Source organism: Megalops cyprinoides, chromosome 18 (genome assembly GCF_013368585.1).
Source record: "Megalops cyprinoides isolate fMegCyp1 chromosome 18, fMegCyp1.pri, whole genome shotgun sequence".
Lineage (NCBI taxonomy): Eukaryota > Metazoa > Chordata > Actinopteri > Elopiformes > Megalopidae > Megalops > Megalops cyprinoides.
The window spans coordinates 19,998,355-20,013,170 of NC_050600.1; the positions used below are offsets into that span (position 1 = coordinate 19,998,355).

The 14,816-nt window shown below is 43.1% G+C and overlaps 1 protein-coding gene across 1 annotated transcript in view; it reads left to right on the forward strand.

The window, feature by feature from the left end:
* The first annotated feature begins 6,115 nt into the window (after nt 1-6,115).
* Nucleotides 6,116-14,816, forward strand: part of pdgfc (platelet derived growth factor c) — a 53,200-nt gene continuing 44,499 nt past the window's right edge. Inside the window, exon 1 of the mRNA XM_036551944.1 lies at nt 6,116-6,213. Within this exon, the coding sequence (XP_036407837.1) occupies nt 6,198-6,213 (16 nt within the window). The 5' untranslated portion in view covers nt 6,116-6,197. The remainder of the gene's footprint in view (nt 6,214-14,816) is intronic.

Below are 14,816 nucleotides of genomic sequence, written 5' to 3' on the forward strand. Positions count from 1 at the left end.
ATTGTAACCGACCACAGACTAATTTTAGTCCATTTTCTGAAAGCCTTTCATGTATCAGCTGAAACAAAAGGAGCAGGTGTCATCCTGCTCTGTCCTTCCTGCACAACAGCAGCTGCACCTCAGCTAATGTCAGAGTGAGGGACAGCTGACAGCACCATGCAGCCGGAACGCCAGAAACAATCAATTCGTATAACAGGCATTTACATCGGAATGACTGCATTTTCACACCACCATTCAGATCCTTAGCTGAAGGAAGTGAAGTCAGAAGTGATCGTTCTCGATAGTGTAAATATACATGGAATTGGCTGAAGTCATTCTCAGCGATATTGTGCATATTAGTCTGTTTCAGTCATAGCTGGTAAGGGTGAATCTTTCAGAAGTATTACCAGACGGGGTGTGTGTGTGTGTGGGGGGGGGGGGGGGGTCCAGATCATTGACCCAGTCTCACTAAACAGACCATACCATATCATTCGCACTAAGAAAAATGGAATGGAAATGGTCATTGACAGCCTGTCATATCCATGTGATGTTTGAAGGAATTGAACTGTACATGCATAACTAGCAAGCTAACACACACCTGCAATACAGTTTATATGGATGAGCATCACGGCTTTTCTCATGCATTCCACCATACAGCAGGATCATCACTCATGTGCTGACTACAAAAGCCAAGTACTTGTGATGTAGACTGAGGCTCTTAAAGAAAATATCAGAGCATTCAATGCAATTTCCAGCAGGGTCAGCTGACAACTAAAATGAACAAAAAACGATTTCACATGGTTCAGATCTTAATTAAGGTATTCATATAGCCTATCTCTCAGAATTTTTCCAGATTTGAATTCCCTATGCAAAGCTGACCGCTGAACTTCACTTGGCTATGTTCTCTAACCTGCTGTTAACTGCGGTTGATTGCATTCTCTAGTGTGCACCACAGTAAATGAGGCAGAACCGGGGCGATTGACAGTCATTCCAGTGCTTCCAACCCCGAGACCCTCGGCATGCACCGCAATGTATCTAAATAGGTTTATCATATATAATAGCTCCTGAGCCAGTCATATTTGGCAATGATGACATGTAGTGTCGAGCCCCAGACTCTCCACCTTCGAGTATTCCTCAGTGCTCTACACAACTGGCATGTGGAATCAGTTTGGCCTGTGTGACGGACAGGAGATTTAAGCAGTCGCATTCAGCCAAGACAGCACTGCCTGACTCATTTGCACGGAATGATTACATTATCAATCATACGCCGGTGCGTGTCATTTGATATATACATCATAACATTCACAACTGGAGATTGCTTCAATGGTGCATAAACAAACAAAGGCAAAAATGGTGCCGACACGCAGACAGAATCGCTGGACACCATGAGAGCTGGGCAGTCCAGGTATAAACAGATGTTGGTTTAGTTGTCTGAGCGGTTTTACACGCAACACTCAAGTGCAAGCATCAGTTGCACTTACAGTACATTCAAATAACGTCTTGCCGGACCACACTGAGTGGGACTACATGGAACAGCCACAGATCCATCAGGAGAACTGTCCTTCCAATAAAGCACTCGCCCAAAGCAGCTTTTGAATCTTTAATGGAGTCCAGCAGATGTTTGATTTCCCTTTGGCCTACTGTGGATACCACTAGAAACAAGGGAAAAAATGTCTAAACTGACTCTAAAAGTTTGCATGAGGTGGCCATACTGGTGCTCTAGTATCATGTTCAACTTCTATTGGGACCATTATTTGGGTCCAATTACACACCCACTCACTGTAAACAATAGAGTATCAAACGCTATCTTGACATATCTTGCTAAATAACTAGGGTCAAGTTTTCAACAAAGTTTTACAGTGCACGTCAGATCCAAGATGTTTACAGTTTGACCATCAGACTTTGAACAAAGTCAAGACAGATTCAGAGATAAGCAATCCTGAACATTTGCTCTGTTTAATACACAGCATATGAATACACTTTTCCAAACTTGGTCACATGCACTTTAAAAAAAAACAATTGCTAACGTTTAATGCCTGAAAGCAACAATAAAATAGAGTTATTTGATGAAGATTGATAACAATATTTCTGCAAGATAGATGTAACTGAAAGAGGTCAACCACTGATTAAAAATATATTTTAAAACATAGAAAAATATACAAGAAACTACACTCAGATGCTCTTACCAAGGGTGACTTATAATGCTAGCTAGTAATTGTTTTACATACAAATATATGTATACATTTAGTGCCAAAGAATTATCTTACAGAGCAACGTGCATCATACTACCATGCACACACAGCCTAATAGTGACCCATAAAAATAACTTTACCTTATATCATTATGTTTATATTGTGCCAGACAATGTTCCATGACACAAAGCTAACTTGTACTATATAGAACTATCATCCACCCAGGGACAAACAAAATCAGAAAGACCTACATTTTGCAATATTTGATTGCAGGTTGGGTTCAGAGCTCATCTCCCAATGAAATCTCATTGTTTGGACTTTTAAATATGGGCATGAACGGGTATATTTTGAAAATATTACACATCTTCAATGTCATTGTTCCCCAATACATTCATGCCTTAGCTAATAGCAGATCTTCTCTAGAACTTGAGGGGCTTCTTCATAGCAAATTCCAGAAATGTAGCTTCAAGGAATGCCACCAGGTGTCTCTAGCCTCAAAGCAAAACCAACATTAAAATAAGCTTTGTATTGAGCTTTATTTTTTAAATAAAAAAACTCTAACATATATGTAACATATTGTAACATGTTATTATTCTGAAGTGTTTGGGTTATAGATGTATGGCATCATTAATCTGATGTGTATAGGATATAGAGTTAATGTACTGTTTTGGTACCTGCGCAGAAAATGTGCTATTATTCCAAATGGCATTACTTTTACAGGGCTCTTAGAAGAGTGTATAAATCAAGAGTGGTAATAACAGTTTCTGCGCATCCCGATTTTATAGCCCACTGAAAAGTATCATGCATGTGTATTTATGAGCATACATTTTCATAGCCTTAAAGAGGCAGTCTTACTGTGTCTCTGTTACAGGCACTTACAACCAAATGCACAGGGAAATGCACACCATAACTTCCACAATCACCAACATTTTTGTCACCTTTTCACTAATAAAGCTAAAGTATAATTTTTGCAGCCTAAAAACACTCAAGTTTCTGCTCGACTTAAAAGGCTGAGCCATACTGACATTTTGACTTGAAGACCGGGCAGCTTCATATTAGATGGGTCCTGGAGTCAATGAAGTCTTGTGCATTTTTAATTTCTGAAGGTATATCCACGCTAAATACTATTTTCAGTGTATGTCATTCAGGAAAAATAATGTGTCATGCATTTTAAAGGAGTAATAAATGAAAAACGAGAGAAATAGCATGGTCACGCCACTCTATATTGATGTGTGTGTCTGGACGAAACAATGCACGCTAATATAAAGCAGAGTTTATTCAATAAAATCCCCATACTTCATGCCATTAAAGCTCCCTGCACTACCATCATATTGTTTGCAGGCAATGCTCAAAAGAGTTACCTTGACTCTGGTTTGACTGTTTATTGCATTTTTCTTTTGTATTAAAGGCTCAGTGATTCACAAGACCACCAGGGAAGTATCAGTCGAAGGGGGCCAAGAAGACAAAATACCAAGCTTTGCAGACAAAAAAAAAAAGAAAAAAAAAAACTGCACTCGGAGGGAAAAAAGAGGGGAGGGATTCCGTGCGCTGAGGTGTTGACAGCCGCTTGCAGACTGCGGGGTGGAACATGATACTTTCTTTTACACAAAAGAGCCTGGACCTCGCACCAAACCACAGGGGGACCTATCTACGTCTGTTAGCTAGGGCTACTTACATGCCTACCTGCTGTATCACTGAAACAAACGCCGCTGGTCACTTTCGGCCTGTAACTCGTTAAAATGCTGTTTCTGATTTCATAGGCAGGGGAGGGTTGAAAGGGCTTTTTTTTGCAGGCTGGCTATTTCAGTGATCTGACACGGAGGTAAATTGTGATACCATTGCATCATGTCTCTGGTATTAGAATCAGTCCAACTTGCATGCTCAGATTTAACTGTGTGGTCTGACTGAAGGCTAACAGGGAATATACACTTATGGAATCCATTGACAGAGAAGGGATGAGAGTGACCACATAAGAATTTCTTTTAATGTGAGGTATTGTTCAGGGGCACAAATTGGAAACATAAGGAAAGCATTAATCTGCATTGTCTTAAGCTTCCATTTGACAAGTTGAGAGGTCTTCCCAGACGAAACATTAATTCATTATTATGAATTATGTTTCAGTAATTTTTAGTGGGGCGCTATAGACGATGAAGTAGTAACATGTAATTAATGACTACTTGTGACTGACGGTTTCAACGAGGGACGCTGTGTGGGAGATTAATTGCTTTAAAATGTTTTCAAACATGCTTTCCCCCGCTGAGAGCAAATACATATCTCATCAGGAGATATAGCAATATAGCAAAAAAGAGTCGATTGTTATGCTGGACGCCCAGACTCTGTCGTAAGATCATTAGAACGAGGGAATGTGACACTTTCTCATGATATTATCGAGTTCTGAAACATCTCTTAGACACTCATACATTTTGACATTGACTTTTATAAGATAACGTTTCAAATTGATGGGCTAAACTTGTCTCATTAGCACTGATAGCCACCAGGCTGGATATAGCTGACGGCTTTTGGACTGTAGGTTGATGAACTCTTGCATGCTATGCTAATGCCCACGACAAATAAGTACACAGTTCATGTTTAATAACGTATTTATGCTTGACTTATTGCTGCTGAAGTATATTACTTTTGATTCTTAAGCCTGATGATAGACATTACCTATTTTAGTATTGCGCATCTTTCTTGAAAAAGTAGGCTACATAAACGGCAGTTTGATGCACAATTTACCACGGGCTACGTATCTCCAGCCTGTCATTAAACAACGGGTAATTTATGCAAGCACGAATGCATGGTCATTTTCAGCGTTTTTCATTCGCTTGCGTAGATTAAATTATTTATTTACCCCATTTATTGACTTGGGCCTCGGTTTTTTTTTCCTTCAGTAATTTTGTTGTATCTCAGAACAACCTTTGTCAGATAAACCCTTGACAAATACATTGCCAACGAATTGTGTTCATAAGGCCGCGCACGATTAAAATAAAAATGCAGACTCTAACAATTGAACGAAAATGTCAGCGATCCCGGGTTCACTGGCAAGAGCCGCAACCGAACAGTTAACACCTCCCCGGGGAGTTTCCTTTGCTGGAAGTTTTACTTTATGTGCAGCACCTGTTGTGTCGCCAGTTGGCAGTCTGCATTCACCCAAAATCCAGACCCTGCTCCTCTTAGCGCTGCAACTCAATTCGGTCTGCCGCGCATGGGATCAAACTTCACTCAACACCCAGAGATTTTTTTTCTTCACAGGATCATCCGGAATCTCAACTGCCGGCGGGCAGAAACATCTTTTCCAAGCTGCGCTGTACACATCTCTGCCGAGAATGCCAGACTTGTCAAAGCACCAGTAAGCCTCGGGACAGTATTGGACTAAAGGGAGAACGAATGCACTGGCAGACACTTGGAAAGGAAAGCAACACCGGCCGGAGACAAATATCTGTATGGATAATAGCCTATTAAAAATACTTTAAAGATCATCTTTACATCAGGGTAAATTTCAAGAAGTGACTGACCTTTTTTCGACACAGACTCGACACATTTCGTGTTGGACGTTCACTTCTCATCTGCGTAAAGGATATCCTCAACTTTATTTAACTTCTGCAAAGTTTCAGTGGAGTTAACAGGTGCTCCGCTCGTGCATCCTACCCAGCGTCTTTGACGCGCTATAGTCCTGAAGTGGACTGTTAAACGTTTCTAACAGCGGATACAATATCAATTCCTTTATTAATCGGGTGAATATCTATTTTTGCTGTACTTTTAAAGGAGTAGAAGTTTGAATGGGATTATGTGGACACTACTTTGCGTGCACCCTCGAGAAATGTGTCCAGAACAGGATCAGTGCTTTCTTCCAGATGAAGTTTGTGGATGGTGAAATAAACTTCACGTCGACCTGAAGTGCCTAGTAATTGCCCTTCAACACAAATCCAAATGATCCTGTCATTTCTGCTCCTCTTTATAACGGCAGTCCAACATCATGGCTCGAGAGCTGAATCCAGCCATGGCAACAAGTTTCAACACTCCGGTATGAAGGAGCAAAACGGTAAGTTGATTTCTTGGACAGCGCTGTTGCCATACCGTTTTCGTCGCTGCTCACTGTGTTGGGATACTGACTGTACAGGGCGACATTAATATGTCGCGTAGCTCTATTCGCGCAAAGTTTACTTAGAAACAAGAAGGTCTTTGCTCTAGTGTACATTTCCGCAGGTTCGCGGTAAATGAATGAATACCTTTTATTCGAGCCGAACAGCGCAATTCTGCAAAGGAAGTAGAAATTACTTTTAGCTTTCAAGTGTACCCGGGTGTGTTTAAAGGGGGGCGGGGGCGATCTCAAATCCTATATCCCTTGAGAGCTAAGTTCTTTATGACCGTGAAAGACTTCTTTCATGCAGAGCGATCCGCTCCGGGCTGTGTAATTTACCTACCCTCCGAACCCTTCCTCGTATACACTGTTTATTTCTCCAAATCAGTTTAGTCTACGACTGTCGTTTACTGCCCCTTGTTAAACGTATAATTAAAAACTAGCATATGTGAGCGACTGCGTGCATGTTCTTCTTGGATCTTGTTGATTCGGGGTATCCAGTTAATTTATTGTATTCAATTAAGCTTTCGTTCAGGATGGTTAATGAGTCACCAGCGTCATTCCAGTATAACTCATTCATTTAGTTTGACTGCACTGATTTATCAATTTGCCTCCCCACCATTGTAAACTACGAGAGTATCTAGTGTCCTTTAAAGTTCGTAATGGAAGCTACATTATTATTCACATGCACTGGACAACGCACTAATGTGCCACATAGTTTCAACACTGCTTACATCACCAAGGCGTTTGAGCAAAACTGAAATTAGTACAGTTATTCAATACACCAGATTTCAATACACCTTTATAAGGAAGTTTCATGGGTTGTCAATTAAAGTAACAAACGTGTATTCACTGAGGACGTGTCTAATTGATCTCACTTTATAATGTGTCAAGTGTGTTTTCTGTTTCAAATTGTAAGTAGCAGGAACCAAAGGGAAACACTATCAAAGTTAAATAAAAGGCCATTATCTCCAGTCTTAATTTGTTTTCAGATTGCATGCCTATTGTCTTAATCATCCTCCCCTGTTCACTGCTAGATGCATGCGGGCACTGAAAGTGAAGCCAATGACAACTGCACCCCCTGCTTCAATCCGCTGGTCACAATGGGTGCTTGTTTTAGGGGACCCTCCCCTTGTTATGCTGATGAAATGCACACGGTCACACCCATGCTGTTTGCGAATGTGATGACATGCAGAACATGTGGCCCGGTCTGGCGGCTGATCAAAGCCCAGCCTCGGGAGCTCTGTCTAATCAGCAGGGTTTGGGAAACGCTGGGCGGGGAAAGCCATCAAGATCATCAGAGAGGCGGCTTCCTCTCGGGCCTAAAATCAGCCAGAGTGTGACCTTTAACCTGAACATGTGAACAGGCAGTTTGTGTTTCTTTTCCCCCTGGTTATTGGATGTCCGATACTGAAAGATAAGCCTCTATTGATCTGTGAACTGGTCCTGGGACTGTGGTAGCTCTGGAGGGGCTAGTCTGGAGTCCCCGCATCATTTGCAGGGTGGTGTGTTGACCTCGTCAGGAGTTTCTCTCAGGTTTACAGGAACTTCTGGCATGCATCCGCCTGGGTTGAGCCCGGCCTCTTCTGGCTCAGTTTCTGCCATGATGCTGAACATGGCCAAAAAAGGGTCAGTGGAACAGGCGAGTCTATTGTGACGCTGTGGAATCAGAATATTTTCATTTATTTTTTCATGCCTGGATAAACAGTGTAACAAAGAAAGGCCCTCAATTTTTTGTTGTAGTGTGTTACCATGAGAAACCTAACTAAATGAAAAATGGGCAGTGAAAAGTTTTGAATGCCTTGGACGTAGCAACATGGTTTTTGTGTCTGTCAGTGCAACAGATTCAGAGGTGAAAAGATTGGTGCATGCTTGTTTAGAATAATGTGCATGTAACAAATTATCTGAAAATGTATATCCCTTACAGGAATATTAATGCAAATGTGTTTTGCATATGCCAGTAAAACATATATAGGCACATGTGTTCGAGTAAGAGAGTGCTGTGCATACTTTTTTCGCCAGAGGGGTAGGGTTTGTCTAAACATTTTCATTTCACATTCACTTGTTAGAAATATGTAGAGTATATGACAAATTCTTGCCCATAGGGTTTTCAAATGTGTACATTTTGAGGATTATACTGTATGTGCTGTTGCCTAGCAAGCGGGTCCGTTGCCCACTAATACACCCATATAGAGGTAAATTAAACAGTGCCCAAAAATAACCCAGGGTTCCTCTTTGTAACAGAGAGCTTTAGAAAGCCGAGGGGTGGTTCAGCAGTTTAAAACCATTACTCAGCCGTGACAGAGACGCCGCCTCCTATCGATGTCCGTGTAAGCCCACCCCGTGCCAGAGTTCTCCGCATAGCTGTGACCGTGTTTAAAGAACCAGCTGCAGACATTGTAGGAGAAACAGATTATCCCCTCTAATCTCATGTGGGCCGATTCCTGCGGCCCCCGGGACAGCGCCGGCTGCGCTTGACCCCCCCCCCCCCCACCCACCCCTTTCCAAATGACCACACAGCTGCCTTGCCGCTGCAGTGCTAGACTGCAGGATTATTTGGTTGGAATGGGGTTAATATGACCCACGGGGCAGCGGTGTGTAGCGTCCCATGTGCGTTCACACATCGGGCCGTGTGCTGCCGAGTCATCGCAATGTGCCTTTTCTAAAAAGAAAACTCCTGTGTATCACTCCACGGATAGAATCATTTGATACGCCTAGTGCTATGGCAAATATTTACTAATAGTAAAGGCCGACTGCAAATGCAATATATCAGCAGGATAGGAAATCAGTGGACTTAAATAAAGCGGAACTGACTTTAAGGGCTGTGTAATTTCCTTTTTATGTTGAGATAATGGCGAGAACAAGATAACAGAGTGTTTAATTCATTTTGAAAGCGAGGGACCAGAGCCGAGTGCCAGCAGTGAGAACAGGGGGAAACATTCCTTTGTACACCTGCTGATAAAAGGAAATGGCTGGTAAATACTGTAGTTAGAGAAGGCCAGTCTGAGGATTCAGGGAAATTTAATTACTCAACCCTTATCTCCTCTAGTGGCCCATGTCTCAAACATGATGGAGCATGTGCCCTGTGCATTTGGTCTTGTTAATGTGGCTTTGATGATCTTTGGTCAAATGCGCCGCAAGTTAATTCTTTTTCATTCAGTCAGAATTCAGCCCTCGTTCCAATCCATATTATCACACATGGAGGATGCGGCATGCTAATGTTTGATTTGATTACAGGAGGAAACGGGAATCCATTTTTGCCAGGGTAGATTGGTTACAAAGTGGCTCCCAATTAAGAGCGTGTGCTTATCCGGCGTCAGTTTTCTCAAATGAATTTTGAATTGGCAAGATGAACTGAGCTGAGGAAATCATGGACTTAAACGTTGACTTGAGTGATGACCCCACTGGGTGGGGAAAGTAGATGCAATTGGAAAAACCCTGTTAGAAAGAAAAAAGGTATTTATGTGGCGGACACGGAAACTCAGAATTAATTGCATTCCCTGGTGGCAGGGATAAACTATACAAAGCAACACAATGGTGTGCTTTTACTGAAAGTGAACAACCAGTGCTTATAAGCAGATTTTTACACAACATCCTTCCACGGTGACCCATGACTAATGCCAACTGAGGATTACAGTGTAGATGGATTACAATTCTTTTGCTGTCTGCACTTGTTTGAATGCTGTGGAATCTGTTAGGCATGTAAGCAAGTTGCTGGCTACTGGTGTTTGTCACTTGGGCTGTTGGGGCAGATTCTCCCAGGGAACTGGCCTCCCAGCTAAGTAGGTCAGGATGGAGTTTCAGTATCTCGAGTGAGCTGCGTCAGAGCATTGGGCTGCACCAGCGTGTGGTCTTCAGCCAGCGCTGTTCTCTTGCACTGTAGAGATTCTCTTCCTCTAGAAGTATCCACATCTTCCAGTGTCATCTCCTTCTTCTAGAAGTATCTTCTTCCCCAGGCAGCACTGCACAGTCTGAGCCATGCACCACCAGAGCGTACATTTCATCTCTTGAGGTGATGCTAATTTTTAACATGTAGTTAACTGTAGTCATAGTTTGTATGCTTGTTCCCCCTTTTATGCAACTCGGTTTAGGAATTGCCAATTGTATATTAGGTATGTCTCACCATGACACCGTCTGCACTCATGCAGCAGTGCTGAAGTAAGAGGAACACAATCCTCCGTTATTCTCACACACACCCGGTAGCCATCTTTAATGCTGCAAGTCACACAGTGCATTACAATGGAGTGGGTGCTCATTGGAGAACAGGTGCTGACGTCATCTGAGCAACTCGCAAGTGTTTGACATGTTACAGGGTGCCAGAGAGCATTGAGATGAGAACCCCTGGCCAACCAATCCACCCTTGTCTCTGGGAGGACAAAGCCAGTTTATCTCACCGCTGGAGGCTGCTGGTCAGGATCGCAGATATGTTTTGGCCCCTTCACCTACAGTACCCCCTCTTCCAACTGTTTTTTTTCTTTCTCCAGGTGTATTACCTTCTCATAGTAATATCTCCTTTGTTATTAAGTGTCACCTTCTTCCAGCAAAAAAGCACCTTTTTGAAATGCCATGCTCTGTTCCGCCATGAGCGTTGTTTCATTTACAGTGTAGCAGTGCCCTTCCCTATCAGTGGGTGTAGGTTTATTAGTATAGGTGTGTGTGTGTGTGTGTGTGTGTGTGTGTGTGTGTGCGCGCGTGCCACACGTGTGCGTGTTGGAAAGTAAAATGTCCCACGTCAGTGAGCGTAGAAAGGCTATCCGGATTTAACCTCCATCCAGTGCATCTAATGCGTACCTCATGCAGCCGACTTAGAACAGCCCTGCTTGTATTTATATTCCAGGCATTATCCAGGTGAGGCAAGCGCAGCTCAAGCGGATGGAATGCTTGCACACAGAATAATGTATTAGGCCCCTGAATGCACGGCATAGGTGGGTTAGAATGTGAGACGCAGGAAACGGAGCAGCCCCCTTGAATCCACACGTTTAAGTCCAAGCCGACAAAAAGAGCCGTGTCTGAAAGTATGTTCAATATTTGTCTTCTCTACAGAACAAAAAAAGGAGTCCCAGAACAAGCCCTCTGTGCTGCTCCCTTCTATGAAAACCCCGGCGAGGTGAAATGTTGGTGGGCTGGAGTGAGAGTCTTGCAAAGTTTACGTCTTCCTTGATTCACCTCCCTAATTGGTGTGATTTCTCTCTTGACGCCAGGCCTAGCGATGAAAAAGGCAGACCACCATCACTGATTCCCCGACAGCTGGTTACGGCTAATGGTCCTCAGCAGCCCCGTTCTTACCCCAAATATTAGGATTAGAGCAGTTCCTACACGGCACATCGCCGGGGCTGAGGTCTGCTCTCCGAGAGGAAGAGCGGCCGCACTTTGATTAGGAGGCACGGTGGTCCGCAAGCACGGTGGCTTTCACCTTCCCAAAGACAAACACTCGTCCACATTCTGCTTGATTAAAGGGAAACTCCCGAAAGCCAAACTCCCATCCATATTACAGTAGATTAAAGGGAGCCTGCATTGTTCTAAATGTTGGTTTTGAGTTATGAGAAATGCAGTGTGATGGAGGATGTCGGCCTGCTCTTTCATTTCATTTATGAAACCCCGGCGTTATTGCATAGTAGCGCTGCAGCGTTCACCACGCGCTTGTTTTCAGAACGTCAATTCAGTGCACCTGATTACGAGCGGTCAGTGAGCCTGTAATCCCACAAGTGCCTCTGCTTCCTCTTGTTTTCCTACCACCTGTGCTAAGGTGTCGTTTATCGTTCCTCAGACCATGCCTGTGTGCTTTGCCTTTAATATTATACTTTCCGTAAAGATCGCACTGAGCTTGAATGCAGCCTAGCCGATGTTAGTTAATCTAAAAAATATATGTGTATCCCAAAGTCTGTTTGGTAATGCACCGTGCCTTCGACATATAGTCATAATCCTTAAAAGCTGCCCCCTGGGCCAAAATATGCCTTGAACCTCATGATGGTGAGGGCTTCTGGTAACAACCTGCAGCTCTCCAAGCATCGATAAACAGTGTAAAGGGATGTTGCTATTTTCCCCTGTACATTGGAAGGTCACGTCTTAAATCCACAATTTCTCCCTCCAGCAGTAACACGGGTTGCATTTATGGCTGCTGAAAGCCATTCGGAATCAGTAATGGAATTGTTATAAGTGCAGGGCCCTGGCTGGTGGAAAGCATTTTTCTGACGGGAAAAAGTATTTTGCCACTAGTGTGTATGTCTTTCTCTGAACGTACCTCATTGTTCCACCGCCACTCCACCAAGGCTATAGACCTGCATATTTGCACTGAAACATCATGAATGCATACTGAAAATAAATGGAGCTTATAAGAAATAAGAGCTTACTCTCTCAACTTCCACATTATAGAATCATTGATCAATGAGCAGGTCGTACATTCTTTGTAAAAACATTAAATGCCCTATATATGCTTCTGTTTTAGTGTTTCTAACTCAGCACTTAGGTAGCTATGCTGCTATACTACTCGGTCAGAATAAGCAAATGCTATTATACTAAATAGCTTATTAGCTCTTAGCTTTGGCATCCATAGCTCCAGCGCATATAGACAAACTGGCTGTCCCCATCCCCAGGAGTGTGGCCTAAATGAACTTTTGATAGCGTTACTTCCTAGCTAGCTAGCCGCATGTGGTGTAGTGGACTGAAAACAGCTGCTGGCAGAGACTGAAAATTATATTGCTGACTGCTGCATTTTAAACTATTAAGAAATGTGATGACTTCATTGTTTGTCCTGCATACCTTGTGCAAGGAGTAAGGAAAAACAAAAGCAGAAAGCTGACCACATTAATTTATCTGCGGGAGAAATGTTTTCAAAACATGCTAATAAATGTTAATATCTAATAAATTTGTTCTGACACTCCCAACAAAGGTGATGACCTGGCGTTTTTCTTAAGAAGAGTAACTACAAAAAATTGTACATTCCTGTCTGGCTTTTTTCCCCCTTCTCTGTTTTGTGCACCAGATTTGTGGCACACCTTTTTAGCGGCAAAGCAGAGACTTAGCCGGCTACAGCTGCTATAAGTTGAAAATTGAAAGCAAGACGGAGAGGTCTGCAAAGTAATTAGAATCAAACTCAGGATTCCAATCCCTCTAGTACAAAACCTTGCCTGCAGATGCTGGAACAGACTGCAACTTCAGTAAGGGATTATGTGCAAAATACATATATTTCTGATATGGGGCCGGGTAAAAACAGTTAGCAGCTTAGCCTTGAATTTTTGTTTGATGAATTTTCTGCAAATCACCAAGGAAGCGAAGTAATGATTGCTTCGCTGAGTACTTGATAATACTGAAAAAGGTGTGACCAAGTCGAAATATGATTTTAATACGACACGTGCTATATGGTGCAACTGCTACTGTCTGATGATTTGGCATGACTCACAACGTGCTCCTTAAATTAAATATACGGAAGATATGTGTTATTTTCATGGCTTTTAATCAGGCAGGCCAAAACCACAGAGTAAACTGATTATTTTTTTATGATCTGTAATGTTCAGCTGAGGTTCTATTTGAGTACATCAAAGCTTAGGTCATCATAGGTCAACGAAAAACAGCACTGACCTGACAGTGCCTTACCACAAACAACCTGTAGGTTCATGTTGCATCACAAATCCTACTACAGTTATATTGTTTGTGAAGTTCTCTGAATCAAATCTGCCATTTAATCTGGTGACAAGTAGGCATTGTTAGCTAATCAGACTTATGTCTTAGAAATAGAAGCTGACATGCACTGACTCTTGGATAACCTGTGCTGTATTTGTGTTTAAAGATGTGCTCAGTGGAACCGGTCTCAATCCATATAATGCCATCAGCACATTGAGACTTAGGTTTTTACACGGCTGCTGCCTTTTTAAAGTAAACTAAATTCCATTAATCCCACAATTTTGGCAGCAGGCGGGCGTGATGAGTTGACCTTGGGAGCCGTCTGCGGAGGGCACACCTACATTCCTGGTCGGGTTTCATCACTCCCTGTCAGTGCGATCTTAATGCGTCTCCGTCTCGCATCTCTTTTATGTGCGCTGTTTGAGCGCTCCTACACCTGACTGACACGCGGATCAGATGTCAAAACAGAGCCTCCCCTGCCAGAGAGATAAGATTTGTCATGTTGTTAAAATAATCGGTAGCCTCTTCTTTTAAGTCGCGGATCAATCCCAGGTTCCTCTGAGCCGGGGGGGCGGCCGGAGACGCCGGCGGCGGGTCAGCGCGGGGCAGCGGTAGCGTGCTGTTAAGCACTTCATCACTCCATGCAAGATTTCTCCTGCCCCCCTCCATAAAGTGAAGAAAGGCCTTGGTGGGAGGCTCTTCACCTTAAACAACCCGGCAGGCTTTTGGAGAGCCATCGATTTCTGTCCGCAGAAGATCTTTTATTATTTCAGCGCCCGCGTCTGTGCAGAGAGAGATGGACACCGTTTGCCAGGGAGCTCGCATGTGTTGCGTCGCCCCCACCTCGAGGACACGCGTCTTGGGCTCAGTGTTCGCGGCTTTTCCGTGGAACCTGGCTCTCATATGTGAGTGAAATCATCCTCAGGTTATCACCGCCCTAACCA